At 63.6% G+C, this 12216-nt stretch overlaps 2 protein-coding genes across 2 annotated transcripts in view; one reads left to right on the top strand and one right to left on the bottom strand.

Moving 5' to 3' along the window:
- The window catches only part of LOC116641370, a 50707-nt gene that overhangs the window by 2907 nt on the left and 35584 nt on the right, over positions 1-12216 (top strand). Inside the window, exon 6 of the mRNA XM_032419028.1 lies at positions 391-444. Coding sequence (XP_032274919.1) covers positions 391-444 — 54 coding nt within the window. The remainder of the gene's footprint in view (positions 1-390; positions 445-12216) is intronic.
- Positions 5599-8974, bottom strand: LOC116641400 (uterocalin-like). Its single transcript, XM_032419086.1, has 7 exons — positions 8812-8974; positions 8553-8689; positions 8232-8305; positions 7871-7981; positions 6216-6317; positions 6087-6130; positions 5599-5681 (listed from the first exon to the last, which is right to left on the bottom strand). The coding sequence occupies exons 1-6, from the start codon at positions 8905-8907 to the stop codon at positions 6111-6113; spliced, it is 540 nt and encodes a 179-aa protein (XP_032274977.1). The 5' UTR covers positions 8908-8974; the 3' UTR covers positions 5599-5681; positions 6087-6110.

Here is a 12216-nt window from a genome sequence, read left to right as displayed (position 1 = left end):
TCCCTCACTGTGCCTGGGCCCCAGCTGCCAGCCCAGGCCCGTTTGAGCCAGACACCACCATGTGGCTTTCTGACGCGTTTCCGAAAACGTTGTCATGTTGCTAGCTGGTCTGTGTTTTGGCTGATAGTAAACGAGTTTGTGTTTCGTGAGCACGCACCAGCTGGGGGCGCGGGAAGGGAGCGTGGCAAAGGCAGGGGGTGGGGGGGAACCAGCAGAGGCAGGGGGACGGGCCAGTCCGTCCTCAGTGGGCAGGCTCAGGGTCTGGCGGGGAGGGAGGGGCACCCCGTTCATCCTGAACCTGAAGCCACCTTTGAGGTTCGAGGAGTGGGTTCACCTGGGATCACTCACGGTGAAGTCTTCTGGTCCCATTCAGGTCCGTGTCGGGATGTGACATGGAAGACGGGACGTCCTACTTGCTGAACGCCGGTCCCGACTGGTGGCTGGGTGAGTGGGGCTGTGCGGCCTGGGCCACCACTGGCCGTGATGAGGGCCAGGCCTTGGGGCCTCAGCCAATCTGGATAAGGGGCTGGGCAGCTGGCTGGGATTAACGGGGAGATGTGAGCAGGCTCACGCCAAGGTCCTGCTATCTGTTTCTGAGCCCCTATTTTCTCCCCGCTGGTGGTCTTCAGGGTCGTTGGGGTGGGGAACCAAGGGGACGTGTGTGCGCGGGGAGCGTCTGTGAGTGTGGCGTGTGGAGCTGGTCGTGTCTTTTCTGCTACTCGGGGTCTGTGCTTTTCTCTAAACTTCCCTGCAAGGGCACCTGGATGGGAGATGAGCAGAACGTCTGTGAGATTAGTGTTTTGTGAAACGGCATTGTGTCGTGCTCTGATGGGTCCTCCTGGGTCTCGAGCAGGGCCAGCAGGAGTGGGCTCGCCCACCTGTCATGGCCCTCGCGAGCCAAGGGCTTCCAGGCCGGGCAGGACGGAGGTGGGCCTGTTCTGCACCTTGAGCCTACTGTGCCCGGCCTAGGCCCCCAGGCTGATGTGTCCCATCTGCTTCCAGGGTCTCTGGAGGGCAGAGGTGCCCCTTCTCGGAGCACAGCCAGGAGCAGCCTGCTGGACAGGGCAGAGCCAGGCTTCCTGACAGACCCCGAGCCTGGCTCCCAGGAGCTCCCGGACGGCCCCCTGGAGCCATGGGGCTCGGATGTGGGCTGCCCCAGCCTGGCCCTGCGGGAGGAGGCGGACAGTATCTTCCCCGACTTCTTCCCCTGCTAGGCAGCGGGGAGGGCCCGTGTCTCACGTGTCCGTGTGGGGCGCCGGGCGGCCCCCGTGCTCTGCTGTGGCGAGGCTGGGGGGCCGCAGCGGGTGCAGGCCGAGGATTAAAGGCAGGGCGGCACTCCTGCAGAAAGCGGGACTTCCGGAGCGTCTGTGTAATCAGCGCCATTCACTGGGCAGATGGCACCGCTTCCTCTCCGAGCGCGGGCGCCTGCCTGGGCTTTTGTTTCTGCGACGTTCTTGGCCTCGCGGACTCCCTAAATAGCCCTGCAGCCTGGGGCGGGCTCCGGGGGCTGGGAGTTCTGTGTTCCCAGCCTGCTCCCCGGAGAAGCAGGCGTCGGACCCCACCTCTCACGCCTCTCACCCCTCACCGTCTCTCACGAGGCTGGTCTGGGCTGTGCGGCTCTCACGGCCCAGGTGTCTGTCGGGGGAGGCCATGGTGCTCTCAGCCGCAGCCAGGGCCCCGAGGGAAGGGCTGGCCTCCGCCTTCGAGGTGGGGACCTCTGCACTCCCCTCTAGGGCTGTGGCAGAGGCCGCTTGGTGTCAGCATCTGGACCCTTCTCCTGGCAGGCACAGCTCCAGTCCCAGCTGCTGCTGACCGCTGGGATCTGGGGAAGGCCTGGGTTACCGGGAGGAGCATCCCAAGCCCCCATGGTCGAGTGCGGCTGACCCTGCCCTGCATCTCACCACCTTGCAGCCACAGCAAAGGCGGGTGTCCGTCTGTGCCCCCAGCTGGCCGGGGCCTCACTGTGCTTCTCCTCATCCCCTTCTGGAGACGCTGGGCTCCAGACACCCCCGTGACCCTCCAGGCCAGCAAGTGCTCCAGGAGCCGGGGGGTTTTTTCTCCCCAGCAGAGTAGATTCTCCTGACTGTGAGTCCTGAGCCCCCTGCCCAGGTTGCCTCCCCGCACTTGCACGCATTTCCATCTCCGCAGCCGGAAAGGTCCATTCATTCTGTGAGGCACTGCAAACGGGTGAGGAGCAGCTGGTGTGGGGTCGAAGCGCTGGCAGCGTGAGCCCTCGGTGGGGCTGGATGGGAGCCAGGCAGCGGCTGCGGGGAGGGAACCTGGGGGAGGCCAGGTGCCCACGGGGGCGGCTATCGCCCCTGGACCCCAGTGCTCAGGACGTCTGCTACTCGTGTGCATGCGTTTGTGGGCCTCGGTGCTGGTGTGTGCACACGCGTGATTGTGTGTGGTTCTCGAGTGTAGGCCTGTGCCTCCCCTTGGAGGGGTGGGACGCTGCAGGGGCCCTGCCGTCAGGCCAGCACCCTGAACCCCGCTGTGGGTGACCCCGCTGCATGGCTGCCGTGTCAGGGCCGAGGCAAGCGCCTGGGTCCTGCCCCTGTGAGTTTCTGGCTCCCTGAGCCCAGAGGGGGGCCTGGGGTGGAATCGCTGAGCCCCACTTGGGAGCAGGTCTTCTCTGCTGGGGTTCGCTGCAGGGCTCCGTGGAAACCGCAGCTGCCTCTGGTCAAGCTGACCTAGAACAGTCTGGCTCTGAGCCCCTGGCTGGCCACCTGTGCTCCCCACCCCCACGCTGACCTCAGGTCAGCACCCAGTGAGGGAGATCAGGAGCCCCAGCTGAGGCCTTGGAGAACAGAGATGAGACCCTGCCCAGCCCCAGGCTGTCCCTTGGCAAGGGGGGGACGAGGCCCTGTCTCAGGCGGCAAGCCTGCCTCATCTTGAGCCCCCGGAGGGGGCCCTTGGAGGCCTGGTGCGGGCTTGGGGGTAAGAGCAGTGGGCGACCAACAATGTCTGCTCCTCCCGCCTCCCCCAGTGGGAGGAGGGTGCCCTGGAACCAGCATTCACCCCTGCCGGGGCCACGTGGTCCCACGGCCCCTGCTCCACAGGCCATAGGAGTGTGGGCACAGAGCCCCATTCCTGAGCTGGCTGGGGCCTGGCCTCCCTCCTGCGGACAGTGACATGCAGGGGAGGGGCAGGCAGGGCTCGATGGCAGAGCCCCCAGGTGAGCGGGAGGGGAGAGGGGCTGCCGCTGGGCCTGCTGGGGGCTTGGTTGGAGCTGTAAGGAGCTGCAGGGTCCAGGGAACAGCCTGCTTCCCACCCATCGTCCTGCTCTCCAGCCCTTTGTGACCCGAATTCAGCTCTCGGTGGTGGCACTCCTACCTGCGTGTACTCGAGGGTGGGTTTGAAAAGCCGTTGGCTGGTGACTTTGGGCTTGCTCTGGGCATTTGGGGCTGGCTGGGGGGCTTCAGCACAACTTCCCCCCCAGCTCTCAAGGTGACCAGCTTCCCTCCCCACTGCCCCCACCACGAGGTTTGCCTGGAAGTAGGACACACAGAAGGGACACGGCTCCGCAGGACCCCGGACACCCTCAGGCCACACCCTCAGCCCACACTCCCCTTGGTTTGGAACATCTTGGAGGGGCTGTGCCCACGGCTTGGTGACAGCCGGCCGTTGGGCTGAGTGCTGACCGCTCACCACCCTCAGTCCGCCCCTCCTCCTGCCCACTTTCCTCTCCGTCCCCCTGCCTTTCCATTGCTCCTCTTGCTCCATGGGCCTCGCGGCCAGTGTGGTCACCATGCACTGGGGTCTGGGGCGAGGTGTTCAGTTCTGCTCAGTGACCTCGTCTAGTCCCCTGGCCACATGGGTCCTGCTGGAGGACTGGGTGCTCCACTGCTGGGGAGGAGGTGACGTCCCGGGGCCCCTCCTTTCCCCCCAGGCTCTGATCTTCTCTTGGCAGGACAAGCATGTCCTCCATCTCCCATCCCAGGTGACCAATGAGTGAGCGAGAGGAAATCCTCTGGGGACCCTCGCTTGACTGGCCGGGACTCACTGTCCCCCCCCACTCCCCCATACAGACCTAAGGGAGCCAGAAACCTCGACACAGCTCCAACCCCGCCCTTGTTCACTGGCAGTCAGGACACTTCGTCATCCCCCAGTGGGCCCTGCTGTCCCCCAGCCCATCACCTGAGCATGATGGGGTGCTCATGGCTGAAAGGGGGCCTCCAGGCCTGCTCACAGCCAGGTCCCATGCCCCTTGCTCAGAGGATGACCGACTGGTCCCTCCACCCTTCCTGCTCCCCTCCCCGTGTGCTGGCAGGGCATTCGAGTTGTGGGGGCAAGATGGGCTGGGCCTGTCCTGGAGGATAGCAGGCGGTGGGGCTGGGGGCTCTGGGGTGAGGGCAGCTTGGCTGGCATGAGGAGGAGTAAGGAGACAGGTGCCCCCAGACTGTGACCCAGACAGGCGTCATAGGGTGGGCCAGGGGTCAGCGCTATCCCAGGATGAGCGTTGGTGAGAGAAAAGATGCAGAGGTGGGACGCGGGAACAGCGGGGGATCTGGGGAGCCAAGGAGAAGGAACTCGTTGCCCCTGGACGGGGGGAAGCAGGAGAGGATGGAGTTGTTGACCTGCTGGGGACCCGAGGCCTGGGGCCACTGAGGCGGGCAGCCACCACACGGCTGGGGCAGAGGAGGTGGCTCCGCTGTTGGGTCTTGCTGGAAGAGATGAGCTGGAAAGGCCCTTGGTGGGTGCCGGTGGGGGCGTGGGCTTCTGATGGAGGGGGCCGGGCAGGGAGGACCCCTGGGTGCTGGGGGTGGCCTGGGGGGGTCCCAGGGGCTGGGAACCTCATCCCAACTACGGGGGTGGGAGGCCCCCTCTTCTGACTGCCAGCACAGACAGCTCCCCTTCATGCAAGGCCGACGCAGGCCTTGGTGCTGGGCAGCATGGCCTGCCCCGAGAGACTCCCTCGAGGGACTCTTGGCCGCTGGCAGGAGCCCCCTGGTCTCGGCCGGGGGGTGGGCTTGATGGATGGCTCAGGGGTGGTGGCCCTGGGGGAGGACAGGCCTGTCCGCTATGGGGCAGGGAGCCTGCGTGCAGCTGGGGGCCTTAGGTGTGCATCAGAGGGGGCGGCGGGCACGCACCTGCCAGGCCTGCACAACTCAGGGAGGAGGAAGATGCAGCGGGCAGCGTCTCCTGCTGCCTGCCCAGTGGCTGTCCCTGCCCCCAGGGTGTCCGCCACCATCGTTTAGCAGACACACACATGTGTGGCCAGAAGGGGCTCCTACGCCGGGACCAACCTGGATTGGCGCTGCTCGCTGGCTCTGCCCCTGCGAGACTTACTTCTGTCCCTGCCAGGTGGGAAGCCCCAGGACTGAGGGGACCAGGTTGCCCTGGGGTCTCGCCTCGCTGACTCCCTGTGTTGTGTGCGGTTGTCCCTTCTGAACGGCACCCTGGGAACCCCTAGCAGCTTCCCCCCACCGTGTGGACGTGAGCCTGTGGTGAGCTTGGCTCACCAGGAGGGGAGGGTTCCCATCTCTGACCCCTGCGGCCCTGGCCCCGTGTGGTCACCAGTCAGAGCCCCCCCACAGGGCACACTCGGTCTCGGGGCGGCAATCCTTTATTGGACACACCAGGAAAGGTCTCCAGGAACGGGGAGCTTCCTGGGGGGATGGGAACAGTTGAAGGGCTCCTTGGGTCAACTGTGAACTTTTGGTCCTTCGAGGGGGCAGCTCCTGTGAGTGAGAGGCGGCAGGGTGGGTTCAGGGGTGGGGACGGGTGGGGCGGATCCTGTACTGCCCTGGGCTCTGCCCCCGGGTCGGGGGCTGGGGAGGTCTGTCTGTGAGCAGGACCTCACCCTGGTCCGCTCGGCCATTTCCCTCCTCCTCCAGACTGGCCCTGAGCCTCTCGGCAGGCCCCCCAGTGCCCCAGGCTGGCCCTGCCCCCGTCAGCGTTTGGGGGGCCCTGTGGGCATCCCCACCTTGGTTCTGCCCAGCAGAACCAGCAGCTTGTGTCCACGCCGTCAGCCCCCAGCTGCACCCCACGGCTGGCGTAGCCGGGGCTCAGTGTGTGTGCCCCTCATCACCCCGGCCTCGGGGGGCCCCTGTGCCACAGCCCCTGCAGGGTCAGAGGTCACTCACCTGGGCCCAGCGGCCTGCCTACCGTCAGGCACGCAGGCGGTGGTCTGTGAAGAGGAGTGCGGGTTGCTGAGCGGGAGGCTGAGCCGTGCCCTTCCAGCCTCCGGGTCTGGGGTGGGGGCGGGCACTTACCCGTTTGGGTCAGGTTGATGATGTTGGCCGGGCTAATCCCGTGGCTTTTGCAGTAATTCCTAAACGTCTGCATGACGTCACAGCTCGCGGTAGGGGTCCGGCCTGCAGACACAGCAATAGGGGCTGTCCCTCTGGCAGGTCATTTGGGACAATGGGCAGTGGGGTTCTGCGAGCTTGGAGACGGCCCTGGATTTTCAGGGTGCAGGCAGGGTTGTGGGGACGAGCTGCTGTGACCAGAGTGGGAGGGGTGTGCCCAGAGGGCCCCATGCCAGGCCGGAGAGGAGGCAGGGGGCCCCACAGAGTGACACCCGGCCCTTGGGTGGGGTCCGGCCTATCCTCGGGGCCCCGGTCCTTGCTGTTCCCGCCAGTGATGCCTTTGTTTACTGCACGTCAGGATAAGGGGCCGGTGTCTGGTGCTTGGCTTGTTTCAAGGCCAGCAGAGCGACCCAGACGTGTTTGGGAAGTACCGTGGGGACACAGGTGAAAGTTCGCCGCCCCCTGCCCTGCGGCCCCAGCCCCAAGAACCCACCGCCCGCAAAGCAGAAGCAAGCAGCAGGAGGGGGCGGTGGTGACTGCCCGCCTGGCTGGTCAGCCGCTCCTCACCCTCCCCAAACGTCGCTCTGCTCCGGGGCCGGCAGTCCGTGCCGCCCCCCCCCGGCCGCCGCCCCCCCCCCCCCCCCCCCCCCCCCCCCGCCCCACCGCACACTGAGTGCCAAGCCGGAACTCCCGGCCTGGGTGTGGCCAGTTTCTCCTGGACATTTGGACCTCACTCCACCGGCCCTGTAGGTCTGGGGGCCCAGCATGGGGCTGTGCACTAAATCAGATCGTCTTCATGCTCCCTGCGTGGCTGGATTGGGTCCCCCTGAAAGGTGTGGGCAAGTCCTGGTCCCCAGAACTTGGGAATGGGACCTGCTTTGGAAGCAGGATCTTTGCAGGTGTGGTAAGGGTCTTAGGACGAGGTGATGCTGGGTTCGGGATGGGCTGGAAAACCAGTGACAGGTGTTCTTTTACGGGAAAGGGAAGGGAGGCTTGAGAACAGAGGAGAAGCCCCGTGGGGACGGAGGCAGAGCTCAGGGACGCCGGGGGCCCCAGGAGCTGGAAGGGGCAGCAGGTGGAGGGGGCCGAGCCCCTGCCAACGACTCTGCTGCTGACCCTCGCCCGCCTCTGGAGACTGGCCAGTGGAGCCCAAACAACAGCCCTTAACTCTGGGCCCGAGTGAGGTCGCCGGCCTGTTCCTAAATACGGACATTTCCCCAGCCGGTGTGTCTGGATGCAGCCACGTCATGCCCAGGACGCCGTGGTCCCTGAGGACAGCAGTGAGGTGTCACAGCTAACACACAGACCCCCATCTCTTACCTGCTTTTCTTGTTTGTGGGTCTCCGTGGCCCTGGTGGCCTTGGGGAAGCAGACGCTTCTACGGCCTGGGGGCCGGCTGGCCAGGAAGACCGTGGGGGCCCCGCTCAGGTGGGAGGGGGCGCAGCATGGGTTTTCTCCAGACTTTACTGTCCGTGATGCTAAAGGAGGCTTACCTGAGCTGCTGGCCTGTTAGGTCCCCCTGTTGGCCTAGCACCTTACTACGTTCCTGTCCCCCCTGCAACCCTGTGGCCGCCGGGCTCCCCGCTGTGTCCTGTTGGCTGGGGGAGGAAGGCACTTACTGAGGAGGTTCACCACCACCGTCTCCTTTCCGTGCCAGTGGTTGTGGATGCAGAAGATGAGGAAGCGAGAGGGGTCCACCTCCTCTAGGAAGATCATGTTGTGGCCAGCATCTGCGAATCCGGGGCCCAGGGTGGGAGGCAGGTGGTGCAGGCTTCCCCATGGGGCCAGAACTGGGCCCTGGGAGCCCTCCTGTCCCTCCACGGCCTTAGACAACTTGGTGCTCGTGAGCAGTCGGGCCCCAGGAAGGGGCAGGACTGGGTGTGGGCGGCGGCCCGGCAGGTGAGCTCCTGGCCACACACCGCCGGGACTCCCAGGGACTCCCCGCTCACAGGCTGGACGACGCTGACCCTCTATACTTACATTTCAGCGTGTACTGAAATTTCTTTTTTGTTTTATTTGCCATCATTATAATCGGGACACACATGCCCTGTATTCTGGGAGAGGATGATAAGATTCCTTGGGACTCTGCGTCCAGAAGAAGTGCCCGCGGAGCTGGGTGGGGCTTGGTCACAGCAGACGTTGGACACGTGTGTCCCGTCCCAGGGCAGCGAGCCCCAGCCCTCTGTTACCATGTCCCCCGCGCTCTCCAATGTCTGGGACATGGCCGTGGGGCCGACCGGGGATGGGGCACGGGGCTCCCCTAGACCTTGGCCCTGTCTGGCACCCTCTTCCCAGACTTACCTCCTGTAGAGATGGAACTCTATGGTCTTGAGGGTTACGTGGATTTTGCGGACGAAGAACATCACGTGTGAGTCCTTCCACAGGAGTTTTGGTTCGTCAGAAGCCTGGGCTGTTGAGAACCAGTCGCCGTTGACCTGCTGAGCAGAGGTGGGCATGCCGGTGCGGAGGGAGCAGCTGGGGCTGGTGGGCGCCGGGCCTGTCCCCCACCCGCTGCCCCCAGCCGCCACCTTCTCCCGCTCCCGACGCCCGTGGCGGCTACCATATTCTCATCGATGTTGGGGTCCCGGGGGCCCGTGTGCAGGGCGTGGGGGCCCCCGAGCAGAGCTAGCACCAGCACCAGCCACGGGGCGTTCATGGTGCCGCAGGAGTGGCCGAGGGGTGACTGGCGGCACCTGGGCGTCCAGAGCCTGTGGCACCGGCCCTTTTGTGCGCTGCAGGGGAGGGCTTCTGCCACGTGGCCGGCTGTCACGGGTTCCCTCCTGCCCACAATGACCCTCTGTTGACACTACCTCCAACAATGGCCACTTGGCCGTTTGTCCACAAAGCCCCTGCCCAACCCGTGCTGACTGTCACGCGGTTTCCCAGAGCCACAGCCGTGCGCCTGGCTGCTTCCAGGATCTGTGAGTCCCTGCTGGGCGCCGACCGCCGATCATCGAGTCATGGAGCTCCGGACGCGGCTGCCCTGGGTGGCCGTGACATCTCGTGACAGCCGCCCGAACGGCTGAGTGCTGGGTCGTGGTGTCCAGGGCCTTGGCAGGGGATCCGAGGAGGCTGGAGCGCGCATGCCCCATGCTGCCGCACCGGGGCTCTGGGGGCCGTGGCCGCTCTGGGAAATGCCTCGCTGCTCTGCGCCTGTCCTGGAACCGCCCATCTGGGCAGAGCAAGGCGAGGCCTGGGGCCAAGGAGAATGGGAACGGGCCGCGGGCAGCGGGCTGAGCGGGGGTGTGCCCGTCTCCACTCTGGCCCGTTTCCAGAGCCTCCCTGCTGCAGGGTGATCTGAGCTGGGCCAGATTCGTCTGCTCAGAGACCCCCCAGAGCCCACGGGAACAGAGCGGGCCAGTGCAAGCGCAGGTTACTGTGTCCCCTACGGGCCGGGGGGCCTCAGGTCCTGAGCCCCGGCGTCCTCACTGTCGACGTGGCAGGGATGACTACCTACCCGCCCACTTCTTGGCTGCAGGGCTCCTTGGAGGTGTTCACGGGGAGGTCTCCCCCGCCCCACCTCTGCCAGGTGCCTGCACCCCCACCAAGGCCAGTCACTGTGCTGCGTCCCCACGCTCACCCCTGCGCCCTGTGGTCTGTGCTCACGACAGTGGTGCCACGCGGATATCAGAACCGGGCAAGGACCGTCACAAGGAAGGAAACCTTACAAGTCAGACTCAAGACGTAAGATAAACCCAGCAATATGTGGAAAGAGTGATGTATTAAGGCCTTGTAGGGTTTGATCCAGAAATTCAAGGTTGGTTACTGAGAATCAACGTATTTCACATGCAGAGTGGTGGGAAAGCTCGTATGAGCACCACGTTAGCGGCAGGAAGGGATCTGATGAGACTCAGCAATATTCGTGATAAAAACTCACACTGCTGTCGACACAGAAAGGAACTGATCTGTTTGAAGGGGGGTTGCCAGATTCCCCCAACAGTCCTGCCTGAGCGTGAAGCGTGGAAACCTTCCCTGGTGGGACCATGGACGCTGTCACCACTGTGTTGGACACGGCACTGGCCCTTCCCGTAAGGGGACAGAAGGGAGTACAGGGGAGAGGTTGACAAGGAATGTTACTGAGGTCATGCGCAGATCACCTGCTGTTAAGTTTGTCATGTTGGCGAGTTCAGGAAGGCGAGTGGCCCCAGGATCTGTACACAAAAGGCGCCGTTTCTGAGTGTGAGCAATCATAATTAGGATAGGAACTTAAAGAGGCTTTATTTGCAATTCAGAAAAAAAACTCAAGTAACCAGAAATAAATCCAACAAAAAAATTGTGCAGACCTTCTGCCCAGAAAACTATCAGCTAGTATGAAGATATTTAGATGAACTGAATAAATCACATACCATGTCAACGGGTTAGAAGTCTCAGTACTGCAATGTCCAGTCTCTCCCTGGGATCCACAGGATCCTAGTCAGAATCCCAACGGGATGCGTGGCGTGTGGTCCCCACGTGCCAAGACACTCCCACCATTCAGTTTGGTGGAAGTCGCTCCAGCAGACTTGGGTTCTTACTGCAGTTTTAGTGATGAGGTCTCTGTGGTATCGGTGCAAAGCTGCGGAAGAAAACACACACACCTTCCCACGAGGGGGCCCTGCAGAGAAACAGGGTAAAAGCGTTCTTAGGACTGGACGCTGGATGCCCTTCAGGATGAAAACGAGCGTGGGCCTGCATTATACCCGCACAAAAATAAATCCCGGCAGGGCGCTGAGTGGTGTCCCGCCCCAGAGCTGGGTGGAAAGTTCTGTCCCCGGGACCTCAGAATGTGACCTTCTTTGAGATTGGGTCTTTGCAGGGTGGCCAACCCAGTGTGACTGATGTCTTTATAAGGAGGGCAGGTTTGGACACAGACGCTTGGAAGACGGCGTGAGCACCACCACGGGACAGAAGACAAAGCAGAGGTTGCAGGCCGCGGCCACAAGCCAGGGCGTGCCGGCAGCCCCGGAGCTGGAAGGGGCCGGAAGGACCAGTCTCCCCCTGGAGCCTCCAGAGGGGGTGCGGCCCTGTGACCGCGGATGGGGGCCTTTGGGCCTCAGAATGCGGAGAGCACAGCTCTTGGCTGGCTCCGCCCCATCTGTGATCCTTTATTATAGCAGCTGCAGGGCACCCATACGGCAGGACGGGGGACAAGTCCCGGCAGGAACAGGTGGCCCGCCCAGAGGGGGATCTGCAGAGTTCAGGGAGGGGACTGGGGCTGAGGTGTGGGAGGTGGGGGAGGGGTCAGCCAGGGGAGGGCTGAGCGGAAAGCAGCTGTGGGGCTGGCCGCAGGCAGGGCCTTGGGGAGGGACGCAGCAGGGGGTCCTGCAAATGCCCCAGACTCTGGCTCCCGTCTCCTGCGGGGCCTCCCTTCTGTGGACCCTGCGGGAAGCCACCTGTCGTTGCAGCTGTAGGGACGTTGTGGGCGGAGAGCGGGTCTGCAGGAAGAAGTGGAGTGTCCCGCATGGGTGGACTGTCCATCTGGATGTGAGGGGTCAACGGCCAAGCCTCTGAACCAGAGGAGGACTGCAGAGCACATCCTACAGCCTCAGGGAAAAAGAGCCTGCAGAGACGGGACAGAAAAGGCAGGATCCCTTAGCGAAAAGCCCGCTCAGCTGGACCGTGAGGCAATGGAGAACCCTGTCCACTGGAAGACAAGGGGTGAGAATGCAGCCACAGGGTGACAAAGATGGATTATCTCCATTACCAGCCAAGGGCTCTTCTCTGGAATATATAAAGAACACATATCAAAGCAACAAAAAAGCACTGATGGAGAAACGGGCAAAAGACGCCACTTGACAAAGAGGAGATCCAACGGCTCAAAGCACGGAAGGGTGTGCGACCTCACTGGTAACCAGGGAAGTGGAAATTATATGAGATTCTCGACACCCCCTGCCCCTAGCGCCCCAGAATGGCTGGAAATAAAATGACCACACCAGTAGTAATGAGGATGGGAACCAGCATGAACTCGGATGCTCTGTGGCAGGGA

Source organism: Phoca vitulina, unplaced genomic scaffold, assembly GCF_004348235.1.
Source record: "Phoca vitulina isolate PV1807 unplaced genomic scaffold, GSC_HSeal_1.0 scaffold21, whole genome shotgun sequence".
Classification (NCBI taxonomy): Eukaryota; Metazoa; Chordata; class Mammalia; order Carnivora; family Phocidae; genus Phoca; species Phoca vitulina.
The sequence above is the reverse complement of the archived record's forward strand: the minus strand, read 5'-3'. Positions and strand labels throughout refer to the sequence as shown.